At 56.3% G+C, this 18,922-nt stretch overlaps 1 protein-coding gene across 1 annotated transcript; it reads right to left on the reverse strand.

The window, feature by feature from the left end:
- Positions 1 to 870: 870 nt before the first annotated feature.
- Positions 871 to 18,369, reverse strand: ACE (angiotensin I converting enzyme). The gene is made up of 25 exons (XM_085309946.1): positions 18,134 to 18,369; positions 15,484 to 15,651; positions 13,685 to 13,772; positions 13,228 to 13,371; positions 12,893 to 13,084; positions 12,555 to 12,652; positions 11,805 to 11,977; positions 11,375 to 11,598; positions 9,882 to 10,026; positions 9,544 to 9,642; positions 9,197 to 9,319; positions 8,557 to 8,768; positions 7,802 to 7,938; positions 7,350 to 7,508; positions 6,862 to 6,949; positions 6,517 to 6,660; positions 6,106 to 6,297; positions 5,415 to 5,512; positions 4,731 to 4,903; positions 4,062 to 4,285; positions 3,672 to 3,816; positions 3,294 to 3,392; positions 2,717 to 2,839; positions 1,930 to 2,117; positions 871 to 1,617 (listed from the first exon to the last, which is right to left on the reverse strand). The coding sequence occupies exons 1-25, from the start codon at positions 18,344 to 18,346 to the stop codon at positions 1,421 to 1,423; spliced, it is 3,846 nt and encodes a 1,281-aa protein (XP_085166072.1). The 5' UTR covers positions 18,347 to 18,369; the 3' UTR covers positions 871 to 1,420.
- Positions 18,370 to 18,922: the final 553 nt, after the last annotated feature.

An 18,922-nucleotide genomic window follows, 5' to 3' on the forward strand; every position in this document is an offset into this window, starting at 1 on the left:
AAACAAACAAAAACGTGCGCGTAGGAGGGCAGGCACCTGCGCGCTGCTCCTCGCCGGGCTGCAGCAGAAATGCCAAGAGCCCTCTTGGGCCTCAGTTTCCCCCTTTAAGACCTGACTGAGGGCKGCTGCTGTCAGATTGGAGGGGGAAGGGGGGGATCTTGTCCCGTATTCTCTCATTTCCCCTGCTACTCAGGACTGCTGCAGATCTTGGCTCTTTAAGGCTGCAATAATCTCCAGGCTGGGATTAGTTTTGCACCTAATCACTGCAGAACAAATACGAAGTTTTATTTACAGAAGCAGAAGACAGAYAGGGGGGGAAAAAAGCCTCAAGCATAGCTGATCCCAAGATAATCGGGGCAGGAGGCGATTGCAGACCTCAGAGCCCCCCTTGCTCTTACATAAATGACTGTGGCTGCTGTCACGGCAAAGCCCGGGTCCTGCTGCGGCTCGGGGTGGCCTCCCTGGGCTGAGCTGCTGCAGAGGCAGGGTGCTCGGGCTTGGCGCCCTCTTGCTTGCCCCCCCAACCCCTTTAACATATTGGACTCAGAGTTTTCTGGAAATCCTGGCCTCCAGTGAGGATTGCTGGCCCCGATTCATCCCCTTTTGCTTAGGCACGTGTCCCACGGGAAGCCTGTGAGTGCAGGCTGGAGGACAGGACTACTGTGGGATGAGGATGCCGAGGGCTTCAGAGGATGGGGAGAGGGGAGGTGCTGGTGGGAATTGCCCCAAAGCCAGACTGGTGCCCTGGGATTTGCATTTGCAGGGGGTTGAAGCGACAGCTTTCCTGACTGAGAGCACAGCCCCTTTGACACACTGGCTCCCGCTGCCACTTTCCAACTTGCAAGAAGGAGCAGAGTCACTGCTCTGGGGGTATCAAGACACGGTTTTATTTTTCATCCATGCAAGCGAACAGCCAAGCAATGGGCAAACCGGGGGTGGACAGAGGTAGAAAACAGTYGGTCTCTCCTCAGTCTGCTCTCTGCTCGTTCAAAGCCCCCTCGGCTTTGTCTGCCCTGCCACAGAGGTATAGAAATGGCTGGTGGGTGCTGGAGAGACCCTGCTGCCTCCCTGTCCCACCCTTCTGGGATGCTCCGCTTGGGCAGCCACGGGTGGCTCGGTGCCTGCTGGCAGCAGGGCTGCCCCTTGRCAAGGCCTGAGTTTCTCTTCCCACGATGCAGGTGTTGTTGACAAATAAATAGGTATTTTCTGCTTTGGCTCTTGCATAGTGGAAAAAAATGTCTGACCTGATTGGAAGGAGGAGTTCCTGGGCTGATGAAACCCGTGGCCTCATTGGCCTGTGTGTGAACCCACATGTGCCCGTGCCCCTTGCACAAGGCATCACTGCCGGGCTACCTGAGTGCTAGTATTTGCACATTGTGCACGCTGCTGGCACATGTGCTCTGCCCCACTGGGAGCTGCCTTATTTCAGTTCCATTTCTGAGCTGGATTTGAAGGCCTTTCTCCTGAATGAAGACAATTTGACGCCTAAGACGATGGTGGTGACCACGAAGATGAGTGCCAGGGCAAGTAGGACCCAGCCACCTGCTGTTGCTTGACTGCTGGCCAGAGACATGCCCAGGAAATTGGCTTGGTCAGAGCTGTCTTGTGCTTGAGTAGCTGGAAAAAAATCAAGAAAAGAGGAAGAAGGTTGCTGCTGGTGGCTCTATGCCATGCTGCATTGGGTGACCAGCCATTGCTGCTGCTTTGCTGGGCTCTGTAAGGTCCCAGGATGTCTTGTCCCTTTTGGACTCTCAGTTCCCCATGAATTCAAGGGAATCATTCAAACATGCTGTGGTTTTGGGATGAGGAAGGTGCACTGGGCCAGGTAGAGCCACCAGCTCAATGTCTCCTGTGTCCCATCCCTGCCGTGGCAAAGGCTGAGCTCTGACCTGGCCTTGGACTGACCCGAWCTGGCTGAGCCCTACATACCGGCATAAGGGGTCCAGTTGTACTCAGCCCAGCCTAGGACATCGCCGTTCTTCTCATTCTCCTTGGCCAGCCAGGTCATGAGTGGCTCAAAGTAGCTCATCAGCGCTTCAGCAGACATGTTGGGCTGCCCGGTGATGAGCTCCATAGCTTCGGGCCATGGCTTGCTGAAACCCAGCTTCAGGGCCTCCCTGCGGCAGGAGAAATTGGCTCCAGTGGATTGCTCAGGGACTGCTGGGTCCCTCCTCACAACCAGCTCTTGCCTGTTCTCCAGAGCTTAACTCTTTTGGTGCTTGGGACCCTAGTACAGTCTGTACGCCTTTGGCAGCCACAGGGCTGTGAGGGCACAGAGCACRGGGTAGGAGGCTGCGTGTGTGCTGAGGACTTTAACATGGATAAAGCCTTCCACAGCATCCGGCTTGATACAGATTGGTTTATGGTGAAAGGGTTAATTTTATACGGGTTTTTCTTGGGGGAAAGGAGGTGCTTTCCCTAAGGAACAGGTTGGAGTGGGGGGAAGGCCTTTCTCCTGCCAAGGTCCCAGCTACCATCTAGTGGCTGCTTTTGCAATCACAGCCACTGCACCCAGCCCATGGTCCTGCTCCTGCCCAGACCCCAGGGCCATGGACCCAAGCGTCCCAACCAAGGGCTCCTGGGTAGAGTCGGTTGCTGCATCCCAGCCCCAGGAAGCCTGTGAGCCCTCTGCTCTTGCCAGCAYGGCTGATACCTAACTGGCTTAAGGCATTTAGGGACATAAAGGTCTTGGCTCTCCTCTGCCCTGCATACCTACCCCAGGAGGCTCCCAGCTGCCTTGGACTGGTAGATGTCACATGTGTGCAGCGGCCCTGTGTGCCCAGCTGCCTTGCAGAGCGCCTGGTGGAACTGGAACTGGATCACAAAGCTGACAAAGTACCTGGAGAGGCCAGAGGGGATGGGGGAAAAGAAAAAAAAACCCAGTGTCAGGCTGGGGATGTCTCTCCAGGTTCTGGTCATTATTAGTGGATGTGCAGGTGGGACCTGACCCCATTGCCCTGAGATTGCACCCTCCCATCCCTCAGAAGTATCACTGGCCTTAGAGCTCTCTCTGGTGTCAATATGGTGAGATCTTTCCTGATCCTATTTCTCCCTCTAGCATGTGTTTTATACTTGGAGGAATGAGTTGATCCTTCCTGAACAGGGAGAAATAACCCCTGATCCATCCACCTTCCCCTCTTCACCCTTTGTCTGGATCCCCTGAGCTGTCCAGCACATCCAGGGTGGTACTTTCCTCTTCAGATGTGAAACAAGACACCATCAGTGGGGTCTGAATCCTGCTTCTGCAGGGGACAGTCCATGCCAGGCAACCCCTCCCAGTCCCACTGGCTCACCTGATGTATGGGACATTGGCAGGGATGTGGAACTTGGCCCCAGGGTCAAAATCATCTTCAGACCTTGGCACTGGTGGGCACAAGCCTTGGTACTTCAGCCTGGGCCAGAAAGTGAGAGTTAGTTCAGTGCAAGGAGTGGAGGGCTCATGGGGAAAGCGTGGAGTGGAGAGGCATCATTGCAGAGTCTGGATGGTGAGGGCAAAGTTGGGGTAAGCCAGCAGAGGACAAGGTGGGGTGTGACAGTAGGGCTAGGGGGTTATGTATCTCACCATGTCCCACTGTGGCCAACTGAGYTGCAGGGGGAAATTACCCAGTGGGGCTATGGTCAAGGCCCCTGCACCAAAGAGGGGGGTCCAAGTTTGAGCTCTCTGAGCGCACCTAAGGTTCCACCACTGCTGGTTGTACTCATCCTCCACGATCCGTCCATCAAACACCTTCCAGCGCCACTGGTCCATGAGATAGCCGAAGGGCAGGAAGGCGATCTTGTCCAGGGCGACGCTCATCAGGTAGTTAATGTCGCTTTCTGCCCAGGATGGGAGGGGATTAGCAAGGCACTGCTGCCTCCTGCCCCTCTGTAGTGTATGTATCACCCTGCCCAAGAGCAAGCTGTCCTCATCTGCATCTTGTCCTCTCCATGCCTGCAAAGCCACCATGCACGTCTCTGACCCCTTCCACTCTTTCCAGCCTATCTTGACCCTCTTTCTTACAGTCTCTCCATTTCCAGCTCCTCCCAGGGAATAGTAGTGTGATACTCCCCTACAAGCTCACCTTCATTGTCCGTGACTTGGTCCAGCAGGTTGATGCTGTGCAAGTGTTTGGGGGTGGAGACGGACAAGGCCATGACATCCCCAACAGCCTCATGGAAGCCAGGGTTGGCCCCATCACGGAATGAGATGGGCTGGTCCATGTACTGCAGGAAGTACTGGACATGGCCCATCTCATGGTGAACTGTGATTAGGTCGTCCATGTTCACCACTGTGCACTGCTTGATCCTGGACCAGGAGGTGTGGGAGGAGAAGAGAAGGGAAAGCAATGCTGAAGTGAAAACATCCAGGAATGATTGCACTCCTTTGTGCAATTTTTTGCTTTTGGCATTGCTTCCCACATGCCCACGCCCAGCTCATATCTCAAGCCAGACTGGGCTGGTCCTGCTCAGTGGAGTTGCTCTCTGCCTCTCTGTCCATCCCTGACCTTTCCTTTCCCCTATTCATCGGCTTTTTMATCCTCCAGGGCAGGGAAGCCCTTGCATGCCCTCCATCTGCCATGTGGGCTGCTGCCAGCAATGCCAGCATCTTGGGCAGCAGTGGCAATACCAGAGCAAGGCTGCCACAGCTACTGAGTGAGAGACACTCAAGGCGCAAGGCCATGTCTCTGCCAAGACATCACTATCTCCTCCCAGCATGGCTGCCAGGGGCTTCTGTTGCTCCCCACAGGCACCTGAAGTCCTTGCGGTTGTAGAAGTCCCAGGCCGAGGCATGGCACACCACCTCCCGCCCATCTGTTGGCTTCTCAATCATTGACTTGTCCCAGAACTCCTGTGGCATGGGGATGAGGCCCAGGGATGTGAAGAAGCGGTCCGACTCTTCAAACATTCTCCTAGGCGTCCAGCCCTGTGGAGAGAGCAGACAAAAGACAATGTGAGGGGCAATGCGGACTCTTCGGGCTGCTGGTGGAAGAATGGTTGGGGGGGGCAAGGACAATCTTTATTCCTTTGGGCATGGGGAGATCTTTTGGGGCAGCTAAAGCTGGATCCAGCTCTTGGCATATCCAAGAGTGGGGAGAAAAGAGAAGATGGAGGTTTTCTGCAGCATCAGAGCTAGACACTACCCTTCAAAAGGACAGGGCAGACTCATAGACAAGGGCCTTCTAGCTGGAAAGAGACTGTTCAGAGGGCTAGGAGCAAAGAGGTAGGAGAGAAAAATAGCTATGAGTTTGCTATCTTCAGTGGCTACCTTACTGAGTGGAAAGCAGGGGGGTCTCCCTGGTGCAATGCAGGGAGGTGTGCCCCCATCACTGATGCTTCCCAGGCTAGAAAGCAACAGCTAACATGAGCAGTCACAAAGGCCAAGGGGTGCTTGGGCCCAAGGAGGCTTCCCCAGAGCAGAGTAGAAAATCGCTAACCTGTTGTTTCATGGCTGGAGTGGCGTCCACTTTGGTGGCCTCCGGGAATGGCATCACCAGGTCAAAAATGTTGGACCATGACTGGGCCCACATGTTGCCTGGGAAATGCAGGAGTAAGACAGGGAGAGGAGAGCAAAGTCAATGAATTACTACTGACTCTTGTGTGAGCTGGGCTACTCGGTCTGCAATCTGTGCTGCCTGCGTGAGGACGAAGCAAGCAGGAACTCAGCCACACAGGAGAGGGCAAGTCATGCTGAGCGTGCTGCCTGTTCCCTGGGACAAACTAGCCCCTGCAGATCTGTTTCATGGGGCATTGGCTCCTTAACCAGAGACTGCACCTTCCCCACCAGATGTGAGGTCCCCACTCAGACCTGAGGGGAGCTGAACAGCCTCAGTGTCGGGGTCAGTGGGAATGATGCATTGATTAGCAGCACTAAGGCTACGGCATCCTGCAAAGGGACCACAGATCATGCACTGGGTCAGAAAYGGAGCTGCATTTGTCCATGCTCCAGTTTGGTCCCCAGGGAGGCAGGGTAATCTTGTGTAGACGAGGAAAGTACAAGGCTGGGCCTAAGAAGTGGCTTCAACTCTTGGCATGGTTTAAGCAGACTCTGGCTAGTGGGACAGACAGTTCTTGCTCAAGGCTGGACCAGAAATGCACTTCTAGATTAGGCTCCAGCAAAGCCCTTACCTAGCAGGTGAGCAGGGATGGGACCCTTCAGGTTTACACGCTCTGGACCATACTTTTTGTAGAGGGCTCGGCGTACATAGGCATGCAAGTTGAGATACAAGGGCTGTAGCTGCAAGTACAGTCTCTCCAGATCTTCCTCAAAGGTGGATGTCTCATACAGGGATCTCCAGAAGGCCCCATTGTCTGTGTAGCCTGTGATAGGGCAAGAGCAGAAGCCATCAGACCCTACCCTTCTCAGGCAAGAGGTCATCATTCTTCTCAGGCATTCCAGGCCCCTCCATGTCTATATGACCTCTCTTACTTCAGTGGGACCTCTATGCCCTCGAGACGTTGGCCCCAGACCAACAGCACAACCTGCTGCCCGCAGGGTGCTGAGGCCACAGTGGGGCTCTAAGGGAGTGGGACAGTCACCATTGAGCACGGCTGCCTTGTTGCTCAGTGTCACGTATCGCTTATATTTGTTCCTGATCAGCTTTCCAGAAGCATCCCGCCAACCCTTCCAGGCAAAGAGGAGCTCATCATAGTCCCGTGAGGAAGCCAGGATGTCCGTGAGGTCTGAAGAGGAAGAACAACGAAGACACAGTGATGCTGTTGCATGGGTTAGCCTGATGCAATGATGCTAGATCCAACATGCTGCTCAGGGGCCATGACAGAGAAGGTGGATAAGCCCTGTTATAGCCTTTTCCCGCCCCTACGAAGATCCCGCCTTTCTGGGCCTGCTGCAGAGAACCGGCCAGACACCTTGCTAGATCTTACCGGGATCCAGGGGGTGACATGTTTTGTTCTCCCTGCAGACCTTGGCTATGCTGTATGTGGTCTCCATATCTGAGAGGAGGGTGTTGTACTGAAAAGGAAATTGGATTATGTGAGCTGGTTATCCTCGTTTCTGCTCTTGGTGAATGCCACAGCCTGTGGGGATGTCTCTATATGTTTTCCTCTTGTCCCTTCCGCACTGTCCTCCTAGACCAAAGGGAGGTGAAGCTCTTGAATCAGTATGGGAAGGGCCAGGACCAGCATACAATGTACCATTGTCATCCAGACARGTCCTGCTGCAGGCTGGGATATGCAACCTTTGGATAAAAAAACCTGGAGGCAAGGATCTTGGCTTTGTGTGGAAGGTACCAGATTACCACCCTGTGCAAAGACAGCTGCCYACTACCATTTCCCAGAAGTCAGGAGAAGCCCATGACTCTGGACAGGGTGGTGACAAGGGACACACTCTCCTGCTCTGTCCTGCAACTCACCTCCTTTAGCTCATCCTCGGGCAGGGCTGCCTTCTCAATGACACTCAGCTTCTTGAGGATGCGTGTGACACTTTGGTCCTGGAAGTCAGTGGAGTCGAACTCCCTGGCTTTCATGCCATACTGAAGGGTGTGCTTAGACATGGCCAAGTTCTTCTCCAGCTGCAAGGGCAGGAGGGGACAAGAGAGGGTTTACCCGGAGGAGATCTTTCAGACGCAGCCAATCAACAGAAACACCATCTGCCACAGATGACTGACAACCTCCCAGTGGATACTCTGATGGGTATCTCCTGGCATGACTGGTTTTCATGGAAAAGGCACCTCCTAGGTGTGAACACTTCCCTTTGGCAAGGGGCAAAAGCTGCCTTGGTTTCCAGAGCTTGTGCACAATGTGCTCTGGGGACCAGCTGCTTGCCTTTCCTGTTTTCCCACACAGCCCAAGGTCATTCCCATACCATGATCTCCTTGTTATGGTCAGTGATGTTGGTGTTGTAGGCCCAGGATGCCTCAGTGTAAGCGTTCCACACCTCCTCAGCTGTCCTGTTGTACTCGGACAAGAACTCTTTAGCTTGTGCTTCATCTGCTATTTTATCTAGAGAAATAAATAATTGGAAGAAGAGAGGGAAAGTCAAGGGAGCCCTTTGCAAGAGCATCACCTTGATGGAGAAGCTGTGGCTGAGCCTTTGTCAGAAGTGCAGGTTCCTTTGGAGGCTGCTACACAACCATGGTATGGGCTGAAGCCCTGCTCTGCTGCCTCTTTGCAGAAAAGCGCTAGGAAGAGCCAAGGGATGGGAGCAGGTGCATACTGTTGGGGTACCTTATTGGGACAGGAGATAGGACGACAGGACAAACTGCATGCTATARATCCTCCCACCTGGGCAGAAAGGATGCAACAGGAAACAGGTGACCTGTTACATCATGGCCAAAGGCATTACTTCAGCAGCAAGGCCACAGGTCCAGGCAATGCTATGTTATGTGGTTGGCTACTGGCACTCACTTCAAAGATGCAATGTCCTAGGAAGCAACACCCTGTGGGACTCCACATAGAGCTCTTGGTAAAACTAGTTTTTTCTCTCTTTCCTCTCATGGAGAACTTACCCACCCATAGCAGAGACCTCCCCCCAGCATTGGCTGGCCTAGGCGTTAGTGATGTCCCTTGGGAAACCTCTTCCTGCCTCTCCCCAGACCCAGGATGGAGCTGCAGCCTTACCAATGCCTTCAGGGTAGCCTTCAGGGACAGGAGGACGCCAGTCAAATTCAGGCCAGCCCAGCACCTCGTTGGTCTTGTTGTTCTGCTGCTGAAGCCATTCAGTGACAGGGCTGAAGTACTCCAGGAGGGCCCCAGCATCCATCTTATCTGTGCCAGTGAGGTTCAGCAGGATCTCCTGCCACGACTTTGAAGAGCCAGCTTTCAACACCTTGCTGCAGAGAAGCAGGACAGCAAGAGCTAGCATGAGGAAGGGGATGGATAAAAGAAAAGCAGTGCCTGTATCTTTTCATCACAAGAGTTGAAGACTAATCCCGAATGTGACATGAACCTGGAAACTGCCTCTAAAGCTCCTCCAGCTGTCCTGCATATAGAGACTGAGGACTTCCCATCACATACTCATGCATCCGTTAACAACCCTGGGATTTGACAGGAACTGAATATGCTTTAGTGACCTCTCATCCAGGTGGGAGCTTATGATGGGGATGTCAGCAGAACCCACTCACCCCATCACAGTGCTTCCATGTACTTTCATCCACCCACCTGAAAAAAAAGTTATTCTTCCAGCCATCTATATAGCCACTTTTTCCTTCCTCCTTTCCTCCCATCCATGGTGATTCTCCCAACCTTCCTCTGTTCCCACCTGAGTTCAGCTCCAGCCTCTTTGGACATGTAGATGTCACAGGTGTGCAGGGGTCCAGTGTGGTTGGCTGCCTGGCACAGCGCCTTGTGGAACTGGAACTGAAGGATGAAGCTCACAAAGTACCTGTCGAGGAAGCCCATGAAGGTGAGCCCAAGGATAAAGGACAGCTGATGTGTTCCATGGCACAGAGGAAGGTATCTGGCCACACACTTCYGCTCCCTGCCAGTTGTGGATGGTCTCTAAGCCCTGAGCAAAAACAATGTATCCCACTCCTTGYCCATAGAGTTGGGATCTCCACTCCCCCTCCCCACTCTGGGCCTTCATCCCCCTGTCACCACCTCCTCTACCTGATGTAGGGAGTGTTTCCAGGGATGTGGTACTTTGCACCAGGGTCAAAGTTGCTTTCGTTCCTCAAAACTGGAGAGCAGATACCTTGGTATTTGGTTCTGTAAAAAAACAGAGATCAAGAGCATGAGCTGGAAAGGAGGCAGATGAACCAAAGCAGGGAGCAGGAAGGGAAGGCACTGTGCTGAAGAAATCTGCACAATCAGATGTACTTCTATTTCCTTCCATCCATCCACAAAGCAATTTCTCCAGCCATATTAGCAGCCAATTTTTCCTTCCTTCCTTCCTTGCACACCACCAGCTTTCATGCACCCATCTGCCCTTGGTGATTGTCCTCTACCTCAGATACCACCAGTCATAGTTGTAACGGCTGGGGGGTGTGCGGCCATTGAACACGTTCCAGCGCCACTGGTCAATGAGGTAGCCGAAGGGCAGGAAGGCGATCTTCTCCAAGGCCATCTTCAGCAAGTAATTGATGCTGCTCTCTGTATGAAACAGAGCGGCGCTAAGGACACTAGACTTCTTGTGAGCAAGAGGGTGAGTAGATCTGGATGACAAAGGGGTACAGCATTTCTACATGCCCCTTTGCAAAGACTGCATGGGACCCAGGAGGCTTTTCTAGAAGCAACTCCTACTTCGGGCAACATGTGCCTTTTCATAGACTGGGGACAATGGGAGTGACCAGCCCTGSTGTCTCCTTGCCTTCAGCCTGTCTCTCAGCTATGCTGTGGCCACATGCATGAGAGGGTCTCAGGTGAGTATAACTCTAATGGTTCCCTCTTTACACATTCACCCTGGGGACCTCAGGGTAAAGCGGATTTGGTCCCTGAGCTATATCACACCACTGCAAAGGCTGGGTTGGTTTGGACTTCACCCTGATTCCTGAGGACAATTACTAGTGTGGGGAGAACAAGGGAGGTTGGCATCTCCTTTCCCTTTCACTCTGAGGAAACCCAGTAAAGAAAGGTGGGATAAGGACCTACTGGAGACCCAAATGAAGCTGAATGGGCAGAGGGGTTGGCAGCACTGCTCTGGGCTATCGCTGGCTGCTGTAGCAGTGCTGAGGTGGCTGGCAAGGACTGCCATGGCCACGTCCTGGTTAGCTGGGCACTCATGCCTTGAGGCAGAGACCATCTGTTTCGCAGTGTTTGTGCATCATCAGCCCAATGGTCTTGGCTGCTGCAATGGCTTCCCTGTCACAAAATGGATTTAATCACAACACAGGAGGATCCCAGGACTGGCTCTCCTCTGCAAAGCAGCCGCCTGCGGCAGGAGTCTGCAAACACTTGGCTTCCTCAGCTGCCGTCTGGTTTGACGTGTTGGCTGAGAGGCTTCAGTGGGAGGGGGGAGACTCCTGCCAAGACAGGCAGTGCCCTGCAGTGACAAACCATCCTCTGCTCTGCGACTGGCAGACAGTGAGCAGAGCTGTCACCTGCTCTGACTGTCCTCATAAATGGTGCTAGCTGTGTGCATGAGCTTTCATGGCCACCCCCACATAGCTGCGCAGGGAGTTTCTGGGGTGGACATTTCTTGGTGASTGAAGGGGAGATGCTGGAAAGGTCAAAGCCAATCAAGCACAAAGATGACATTTTCAAGTTTTGGGCTCTGTCAGGAGTACTGGGGGAGAGAACAGACAAGCTCTGGGAAGCCTTACTGCCATGTTCAAGAGTGAAGAGAATGGTGCTAAAAAGGAAGCTGTGCTGTTGGGCCATGGGACCTTGTCTGCTCCAAACCACGTGGCTGGACTGCAGCCCACCCTGGTAGAGCCAAAACTCTTCCCTGAGCCATGGGCAGTGCCTGAGCCCTCCAAGCCACCCAGGGCCATGGCCACACCTGTGTCCTCGGTGGCACTGTTGAGGAGCCCAATTTTCTTGAGGTGGCTGGGGGTGGAGACAGATAGGGACATAACATCGCCGATGGCCTCGTGGAAGCCAGGGTTAGCCCCACTGCGGAAGGAGACAGGCTGGTCCTTGTACTGCAGGTAGTATTGCACGTGGCCCATCTCATGGTGCACCGTGAACAGCTGCTCCATGGTGACTGTGGTGCACTGCTTGATCCTGTCGGGTGCAAAAAAGAGTGGTGTCTAGGCTAGGCAAGGGCACTGGAGCAGCCCATGTTCCCCCTCGAGCAGCATAATGCCCCTGCCAAGAGCACTGAGACCTCCTTCAGAGGGTGACAGGGCTGGCAGCACCCAAAACAGCGATGAGGGAGGATGGGGGTGCAGTTATCTTTTACCCCTGGGACTCTACATGCCCCTACACACCTGAAGTCTTTGCGGTTGTAGAAGTCCCAGGCTGAGGCATGACACACCACCTCCCGCCCATCCGTTGGCTTCTCCAGCATGGACTTCTCCCAGAACTCGGGGGGCATCTCCAGCAGCCCCAAAGAGGTGAAGAACTCCTCTGAGACCCGGAACATGTGCGTGGCGTTCCAGCCCTGGTGGGCAGAGCCCAGCAGGCAATGGGTTACAGTGACAAAAAGGCTGCCAGCACCCTGGCCATCTCCTCTGATGTTCTCCCAGCAGTAGCCAGCACCATGGGAACGGGTCAGCTCTATCCAAGAGCTGGATAAGCAGATGGAAGGGGTTGGAGTCCTGCCCCGTCACCCTGAGTGAGGATCCTGGCCCCCAGAAATGGGGTGAGAATTGCTGAGAAGCACCCAACAGTGGTGCTGAGTGGCCAACATGGGCAGCAGATCTGATGCTCAAGGAATTCTTGGACCTATGTGCATGTACGATGGTGTGGATGCAACCCACACCTTTAAGGACCAGCATTGGTCCCACAGCAAACTGGCCTTCCTCTTTCCCATTAGTTTCTTCTGTGATCACTGCTGGAGGAGTAGGGCTACTTCTGTGCCCCTTCCCCTTCCAGATACTGTTTTCTGTTGTCTGCTGCACAGGCACAGGAAACTGCTCCCATGGGGCCAGGAACAACATTACGAGCAAGCCCTGAACAACATCCCTCTGGCTTTTGTCCCCACCAGTGCCAGCAGCGAGGTCCCCTCAGCCTGTCACCTGCTGCACCATGGTGCTTGTGACATCGAGGTTGGGCTTCTCCGGGTAAGGGATCATCATGCCATAGATGTTGTTCCACTGCTGAGCCCACATGTTGCCTGAGAAGAGACAACCAGAGTGGAAGGGTTAAGCAGGCTGGCAGCTCCCAGGATGGCCCTTGAGCCCTGTGCTAACCATGACTGCCCTTGAGGTGGAAGATGTAACACCCATCTCTGAGCCTGCAGCGTGGGTCAGGAGGAAGAGAAATACAAGCTTCCCACAAGAAGTGATAACCAGGAAGCCTCTGCCCCACCGTGGCCTTGTGTGTGCCATGGGGCTGGGGAGGGCTCTCCTCTTACCCAGGAGGTGAGCAGGGATGGGACCCTTCAAGTTGATGTATGTTGGGCCATAGTAGTCATAGAGCTTCCTCCGAACAAAGGCATGCAGGTTGAGGTAGAGTGGCTCCAGCTGGTTGTAGAGCTGTTCTAGGTCATCCTCAAAGGTGAGTGAGTCATACCAGGAGCGCCAGTACTCGCCTGTATCCTTGAATCCTGCCAGGGAAGTAGCCATGACCCACAGCCTCCAGCCTCCAGGGCCTGAATGACTTGCTGTTGCTTGTGCCCCAGGAGCATCAGAGCTGGGACGGGGCTGTGAGCTCCCCTCCCGCCCCCGGCTTCCCCAGCCCCACTCGCACCATCCATCTGGTAGGCCTCGTTGCTCAGCTTCACAAACTCCTCGTACTTGGCCCGCAGTGGGTTGCCTGCCGCATTGTGCCAGCCCTCCCAGGCATAGAGCAGCTTCCTGTAGCTGCGGGAGTTGGCCATGATTTCCGAGATGTCTGGGATAGAGGTAGAAAAAGTGGAAAGTTAGAGATCCTGGTGAGAAAGAGGGGCAGGAGGGTGGTAAAACCCATAGCTGTTCTTCAGATGTGCCAACATCATGCCAGACCCAAAGGGCCCAAGACAACTGCTAACGCGGACCTGGACCTTTCTCTCACTACTGTCCCACTCTAGGTGGGGAGCTGGAGACCTAGACAAACTCAGGGTTCCCAGCAGAGCTGGAAGGTGCTCAGCACCTTGCAGGACCACATGTGGTGCCCAGGAAGCTCTGCCTGCATGGCAGGGGCCAACCTGGTGGGACAGACACCATACCTGGCTCCAAGTCCCAGCAGGTACCGTTGGTTTGGCACACCTTGGCTGTGGAGTAGATTTTGTCCATGTCGCTCAGGATGGTATTGTACTAGGGGAAGAGAAAAGAAGCTGTTGAGGGTCAAAGGAGATGAAATTGAAGTTTCTCGGAGCACATGGGATGCCAGAGACAGGGTCAGCTGTGCTCCACCCCTACAGGAGAGGAGACATATAGCACAGTTTAGGGTGGATTTATAAAGGTTTCTGAACAAGAGTGTGTGTGGGTCCTGAGAGACATGGAGGAGGCTGTGTGTGTGTGTGTGTGTGTGTGCGTGTGTAGCACATTTTTCGGTGAGATAAGCTTGTGCCTGCCCGTAGTTTTTCCACACTTTGCGCTGTGGGAGCAACGAAACTCTGGGATAGATAACCCTATCCAAAGGCACTTGCTGAAAACCCCTTCAAAATACACACTGGTGCACGAGGAGTCCCAGAACACAGCTATTTATAACGTTCTTTGTCAGAAGGGCTACAGCCGAGACTGTTTATCTAAGGAGGCAAAAAAAAAGCAGGAGGAGGAGGGGATTTACTTCTGTGAACTTCAAGAACAGCAAACAATAGCAACAGGGGATTTCCTGGAACCTGCCTGGGGCGCCCATTCCCAGGGAAGGAAATTCCTCCCCTCCATCCTTCTCTCCAGCCTGATCCCACAGGGCTGGAGGTGAGTGGCGTGGGGGCAGCGGGTGCTGGCTGCCAGCGAGAGCTCTCCCCTTGGTGTAACGTGGCTGGTCTGCACTGGAGACATTCGATGCTTTCAGTTATTTAGGAGAGGGCAGGGATGGGTTTCCTGGAAGAAACCAGGGCCAGCTCTGGTCCAGAGAGCATTGTATCACCATGGGCCAAAGCCAAGTGTGCACTGCAATGGGGAAGTGCCCCCGTGAGCCACCGAAGACGTGGAGAGAGAGGGATTTCACGAAGCACCTCGCCACATGGCTGGGTACGTAGAGGTGCCCAGCCTGCTGGGCATGGGAGGGTGCTGAGACTGTGTGGGCCAGGGACTAGAGAAGTAACCTGGAGCTTTTTTTGTTGAAAACTGAGGCTTCAGGTGGAGTGAATCAACTCACATGTGGTGACTGAAAAGCACCAGGCTCTGGGGAGGACACCGAACACGGCACTGTGTCTGGGGAGCTGTGCCATGCAACACTCATGCAAGGGCAACTGCCTGGGCACTATTTTCGTACATGGAAATCTAAATCACTCTGCATATATGTAAATGACCCTTAAAATCTAGGGCAGTGGTGGAGACACTCAAGCTTTCCTGGTTGGGCTGTTACTGATGTCCTCAGCCCTCCTTTCTGCTGGGGTCCTCTCAAAGACGACATGAGGAGCCCATGCTTCTGCAGTTGGTGGGAGACCGGGGTGTTTGCAAGCCAGCTGGCCCCTGGCCACGGGCACTGCCTGGTTCAGCTCCAGGGAATGCCTAAGGCCACTCAGTGTAAGCAGGAAATCTCCGTCTCTCACTTGCAGGCAGTTCAGGAACTGATGTTACAGGCACAGTGAGTCACCCTGAGGCCCAGGGTGCCCATGGCTGTGGGACCCCAATTCCCCTTCCCATCCCTGTGTCCCCAGCGTAGGCACATGGTCACTGGCAAGGAAGAATGTTCTATAAGCAACAGAGGAACACTGGGCCAGAAAAGAGGTCTGGAGACCTTGAGAAAGGAGACCTCAACAAGGATCCCAAGCAGCCTGGTGATGCTTGGATGCCCACAGCCTGGGGATTCCTCCGATCCACCGCTGTGCCCCTGCGCTGGCAGTGAGGCACCTACCTGTTCTCTCTTCTCCAGGGGCAGGTTGGAAGGCCCCAGCGTTTGGATGGAGCCAATGATCTTCCTTAGCTCTGGGTTACTGAAGTTGCTCCAGATGTTGCCATAGAGCTCCTTGGCTTTCTTCCCCCAGGCCTCAGTGAAGTTCTGCTCCACCAGGGAAGCCTCCACCTGCGAGGAGAGAGGGATGCAGGATTTGGGGAAGATGGAGAGACAGAGCTGCAGTGGATCTGGTCGCCATGCCAGTAGTGGCCCAGAGCACCCACTGTGCCACCCACGGGGGCCTCAGAGTGCAGGGAGCAGCAAGCTCAGCCTTGCACATGCCTTGCCCTCCCCCTGATGCCATTGCAGATGCTGGACATGAGGCAGAAGGAAGGGGTTGGTGACAGCCAGATTTAAATCCACGAGGGCTATCTTGGAGGCAGGAGGCTGCTAACATGGGTGCTTACAAGCACCATGTCAGCCCAGCGTGGACCCCACTCTCGGCAGGGAGGTGGCTGGGCACAGACACGACCCGACACGGTGCCGTCATCAGCTTTTCTGTGCAAGCCAGAGGGTTGAGGGACGCAAGGCGGCAGGCAGGGTCACCCTGCTCCCTGATGCTTATGCAAAGAGACATCAATTTCAAGCCAACGTGGCAATGTCTGCAGGCCCCACGCACCCGCAGCACGCCCAGCGAGCGGCCGAGCACATGGGGAGGTGTATTTAAAGCCATTTTGGAGGCAGCTCTGGGGTGTCTTGCCCCAGCTGGGGTGCTGGGATGTGAACGCTGCAGGTTTCTCCACTGGAAAAAGAGCTGAAACACACAACTATAGGATACTATGGGTTGGTAGACCAGAGAACGTATGCTATTTCTGCATGCCTGGTGGCGCACACGCAGCACGAATAGTTCAACGAGTGAGATTTGCACTTTCGCAGCAGCTCTGGAGAAGCTGGAGGCATGCAGCGACCAGCCCATGGGCTGGAGCAGCACCAGAAGCACTTAAGGGAGCGTCATCCGCCCTGTCCATCTCGCTGGCCCTCAGGAAGCTCTGCCTGTCCGCATTGCAGGCAGGATGTCTGGGGCGCCGCTGGCTGGCTCCAGCTGCTGGGGACCTGAGCAGCTCGGTGCAGGGAGAAGCCTCCAGCCTGGTGAGCCGGGGACATGCACCTCTGTGCTGCGCRGGAGGCAGCTCGCAGGGCTGGGGGCAGCCCCAGGGGCAGCTGCTGGCAGGGTTTGAACCAGCCCTGCAAGACCTGGTGTTTTCTTGCAGCTGCCAGGTCCCAGTTTCGTAAGGAGGTATGAGCTCTGACTTCATTTTATTCATATATCTGCTCTTTCTCACCTTTAGAGCAGCAGGGAGAAGCCCCAGATTAGAAACATCTGGTGGCAAACTCTAAAGCCACCACTGTCATTTCTTCTGCTTTCTATATCTACCTCCTTTCTGTATCTCCTCTCCGTATCTCCTGTCTACATCTATCTCCTTTCCATAGCTACAGTTTTCTCCCTATGGCCCCAGCCTGGTCTCCATGGCTGGGTTCAGCTTTGGGTAGGACAAACTTGAGACATCTCATGTCACTCAGCGGGGAGAACCAAGGAGCCAAAGGCGCAGCAGGGAGGTGGCGGGGTGATCGCCCCGCAGCGGGCAGCGCTGCCCGGCTCCCCCRTATGTGCCCTATAGTCTCCATCCATAGCGCCCAGATCATGGTGTCCCACAGCCTCCCTTCCCAGGGCCGCGGGAGCCGCAGGGAGCAGCCCTGGCCCCCTGCGCCACGGGGGGGTTATTTAGCCAGCTGGAGCCACGGCAGGCGGCCGTGATTTCGGGCCGGGACAGGGAGCGTCCCGGCCCCACTTGGCACGAGCAATATTTCTGCCCGGAAAGGCTGCTCGAGAACAAGGCGGTCCCGGCCCGGCTTGGGGGGGGGGTGGGAGCAGGGGGTGAAACCGCTGCTCATCGCCGCTGCCGTTGCGGCGTGACTGATGGAGCTCATCAGCTGTTATTCACGGCTCCGCAAGCCAGCCTCCGCCCAGCCTGGGTTGCTTGATTTTAATCTTCGCGGTCCCTTGGGCACCGTCCCCCCCCACCCCCGGACCCCCGCAGCCGCCGCCAGCGATGCTCCCCGGCCGCCGGGGCGGACGCGACGGAGCGAGCGGAGCCCGGCTGCGTCTCGCCTCCTCCTGGAAACGCTGCCCGCGCTCGTGCCCCAGGGCTCCCGCGGCGGCTCCGCCGGAGGCGGTACCCGCGCCGCCCCGAGGGCTCGGCGGGACGGGAGCCGGGTCCGGGCGGCGCCCTGCTCGCCCCGAGACGGCGCGCACAAGCCCTCCGCCGAGGACGCAGCATCCCGTCTGTCCCCAAGACCCCCCCCCCCCGGGGCCTGGGAGCTGGTGGGAGGGAGCCCGAGAAGTCCCGAACGCCTTGACGGTGCAGCGACCACCTGGTTTTATTTTTGCAGCGTTTATTAACACCGGAAAGGGTCGAAGCTGAGTTCTGGGAACGTCCAGTAGGAAAAGCGCGGCGGAGCGCCTCCGCGGAGCCCTGCCTCCGCTCCCGCGCTGCCCCTCCGTCCCCGCCGCCTCCCCCGCACGCGCCGTCGCGGGGCGACAGAGCCGGAGATGGGGCCGGAGATGGGGCCGGAGGTGACGGAGGGGGATGGACACCCGACCGGCACCCACCTGCAGGGCCGCGTTGCCCGGCGTCAGGTCCGTGTAGTAATTCCAGCTGGCCGAGACGCTGGCGAAGAGGACGGTCTCGGCGGTGCTGTTGTAGGCGCCGGCGAAGAGGGCGGCCCCGGCCTCGSTGCGGTCGTGCTCGGGGGGCAGCAGGTCCGGGCTCAGCGCGGCGCCGAGGCCGAGCCAGGGCAGCAGGAGCCGCAGAGCCGGGGGCATCGCGCCCGGCGCCGGGACGAGGGGGGGCTTCGCGCCGGAGCTCGCCGCCGTCGCGCCGGGCGGAGGGAGCTTTGCCGAGCTGCCGGCTGCTTATAAGCTCGCAGCCGGCGCGCAGACCCTGCCCACCGCGGCGGCCTCCCCTCGCGCACCAGACGGGCCCGGGTTTCGCTCGCCCCCGGGGCGGCTCTGCGGCAAGGAGCGCGGCGAAAGCGCTGCCGCGGGGTGCAAAGTCCCTTTCGCGCCTCGCGGCGCCGGGAGGGTCCGGAAAGGGGCTGGGAAGGGAAGGCGAAGGAGGGAAGAAAGCGGAGGGAGGAAGGGCGAAGGGAAGGAAGGAGCGAGGCCGGTGCCCGGCGGCTGCAGGGGCGCCCCACGCCGCGGGGTGCCCCCGGGGGGGGGGGCCGGCTTCCCTGCCGCAGGGTGCTGCCGCCCGGGTGCTGGGCTGCCTCATGCCAAACCCGGCTCTGCTGTTCCCCCCCGCCCCCGGGGCATCGCGGCGGGGCGGCTCGGGGAGTCGAGGTCCCCCCTGCAGCTGCGGGGATGTACTGGGTCCCAGTGCCACCACCAAGCATGTCCGTG

This window comes from Rhea americana, unplaced genomic scaffold, assembly GCF_003343005.1.
Source record: "Rhea americana isolate MKP2758 unplaced genomic scaffold, rheAme1 scaffold_308, whole genome shotgun sequence".
NCBI lineage: Eukaryota > Metazoa > Chordata > Aves > Rheiformes > Rheidae > Rhea > Rhea americana.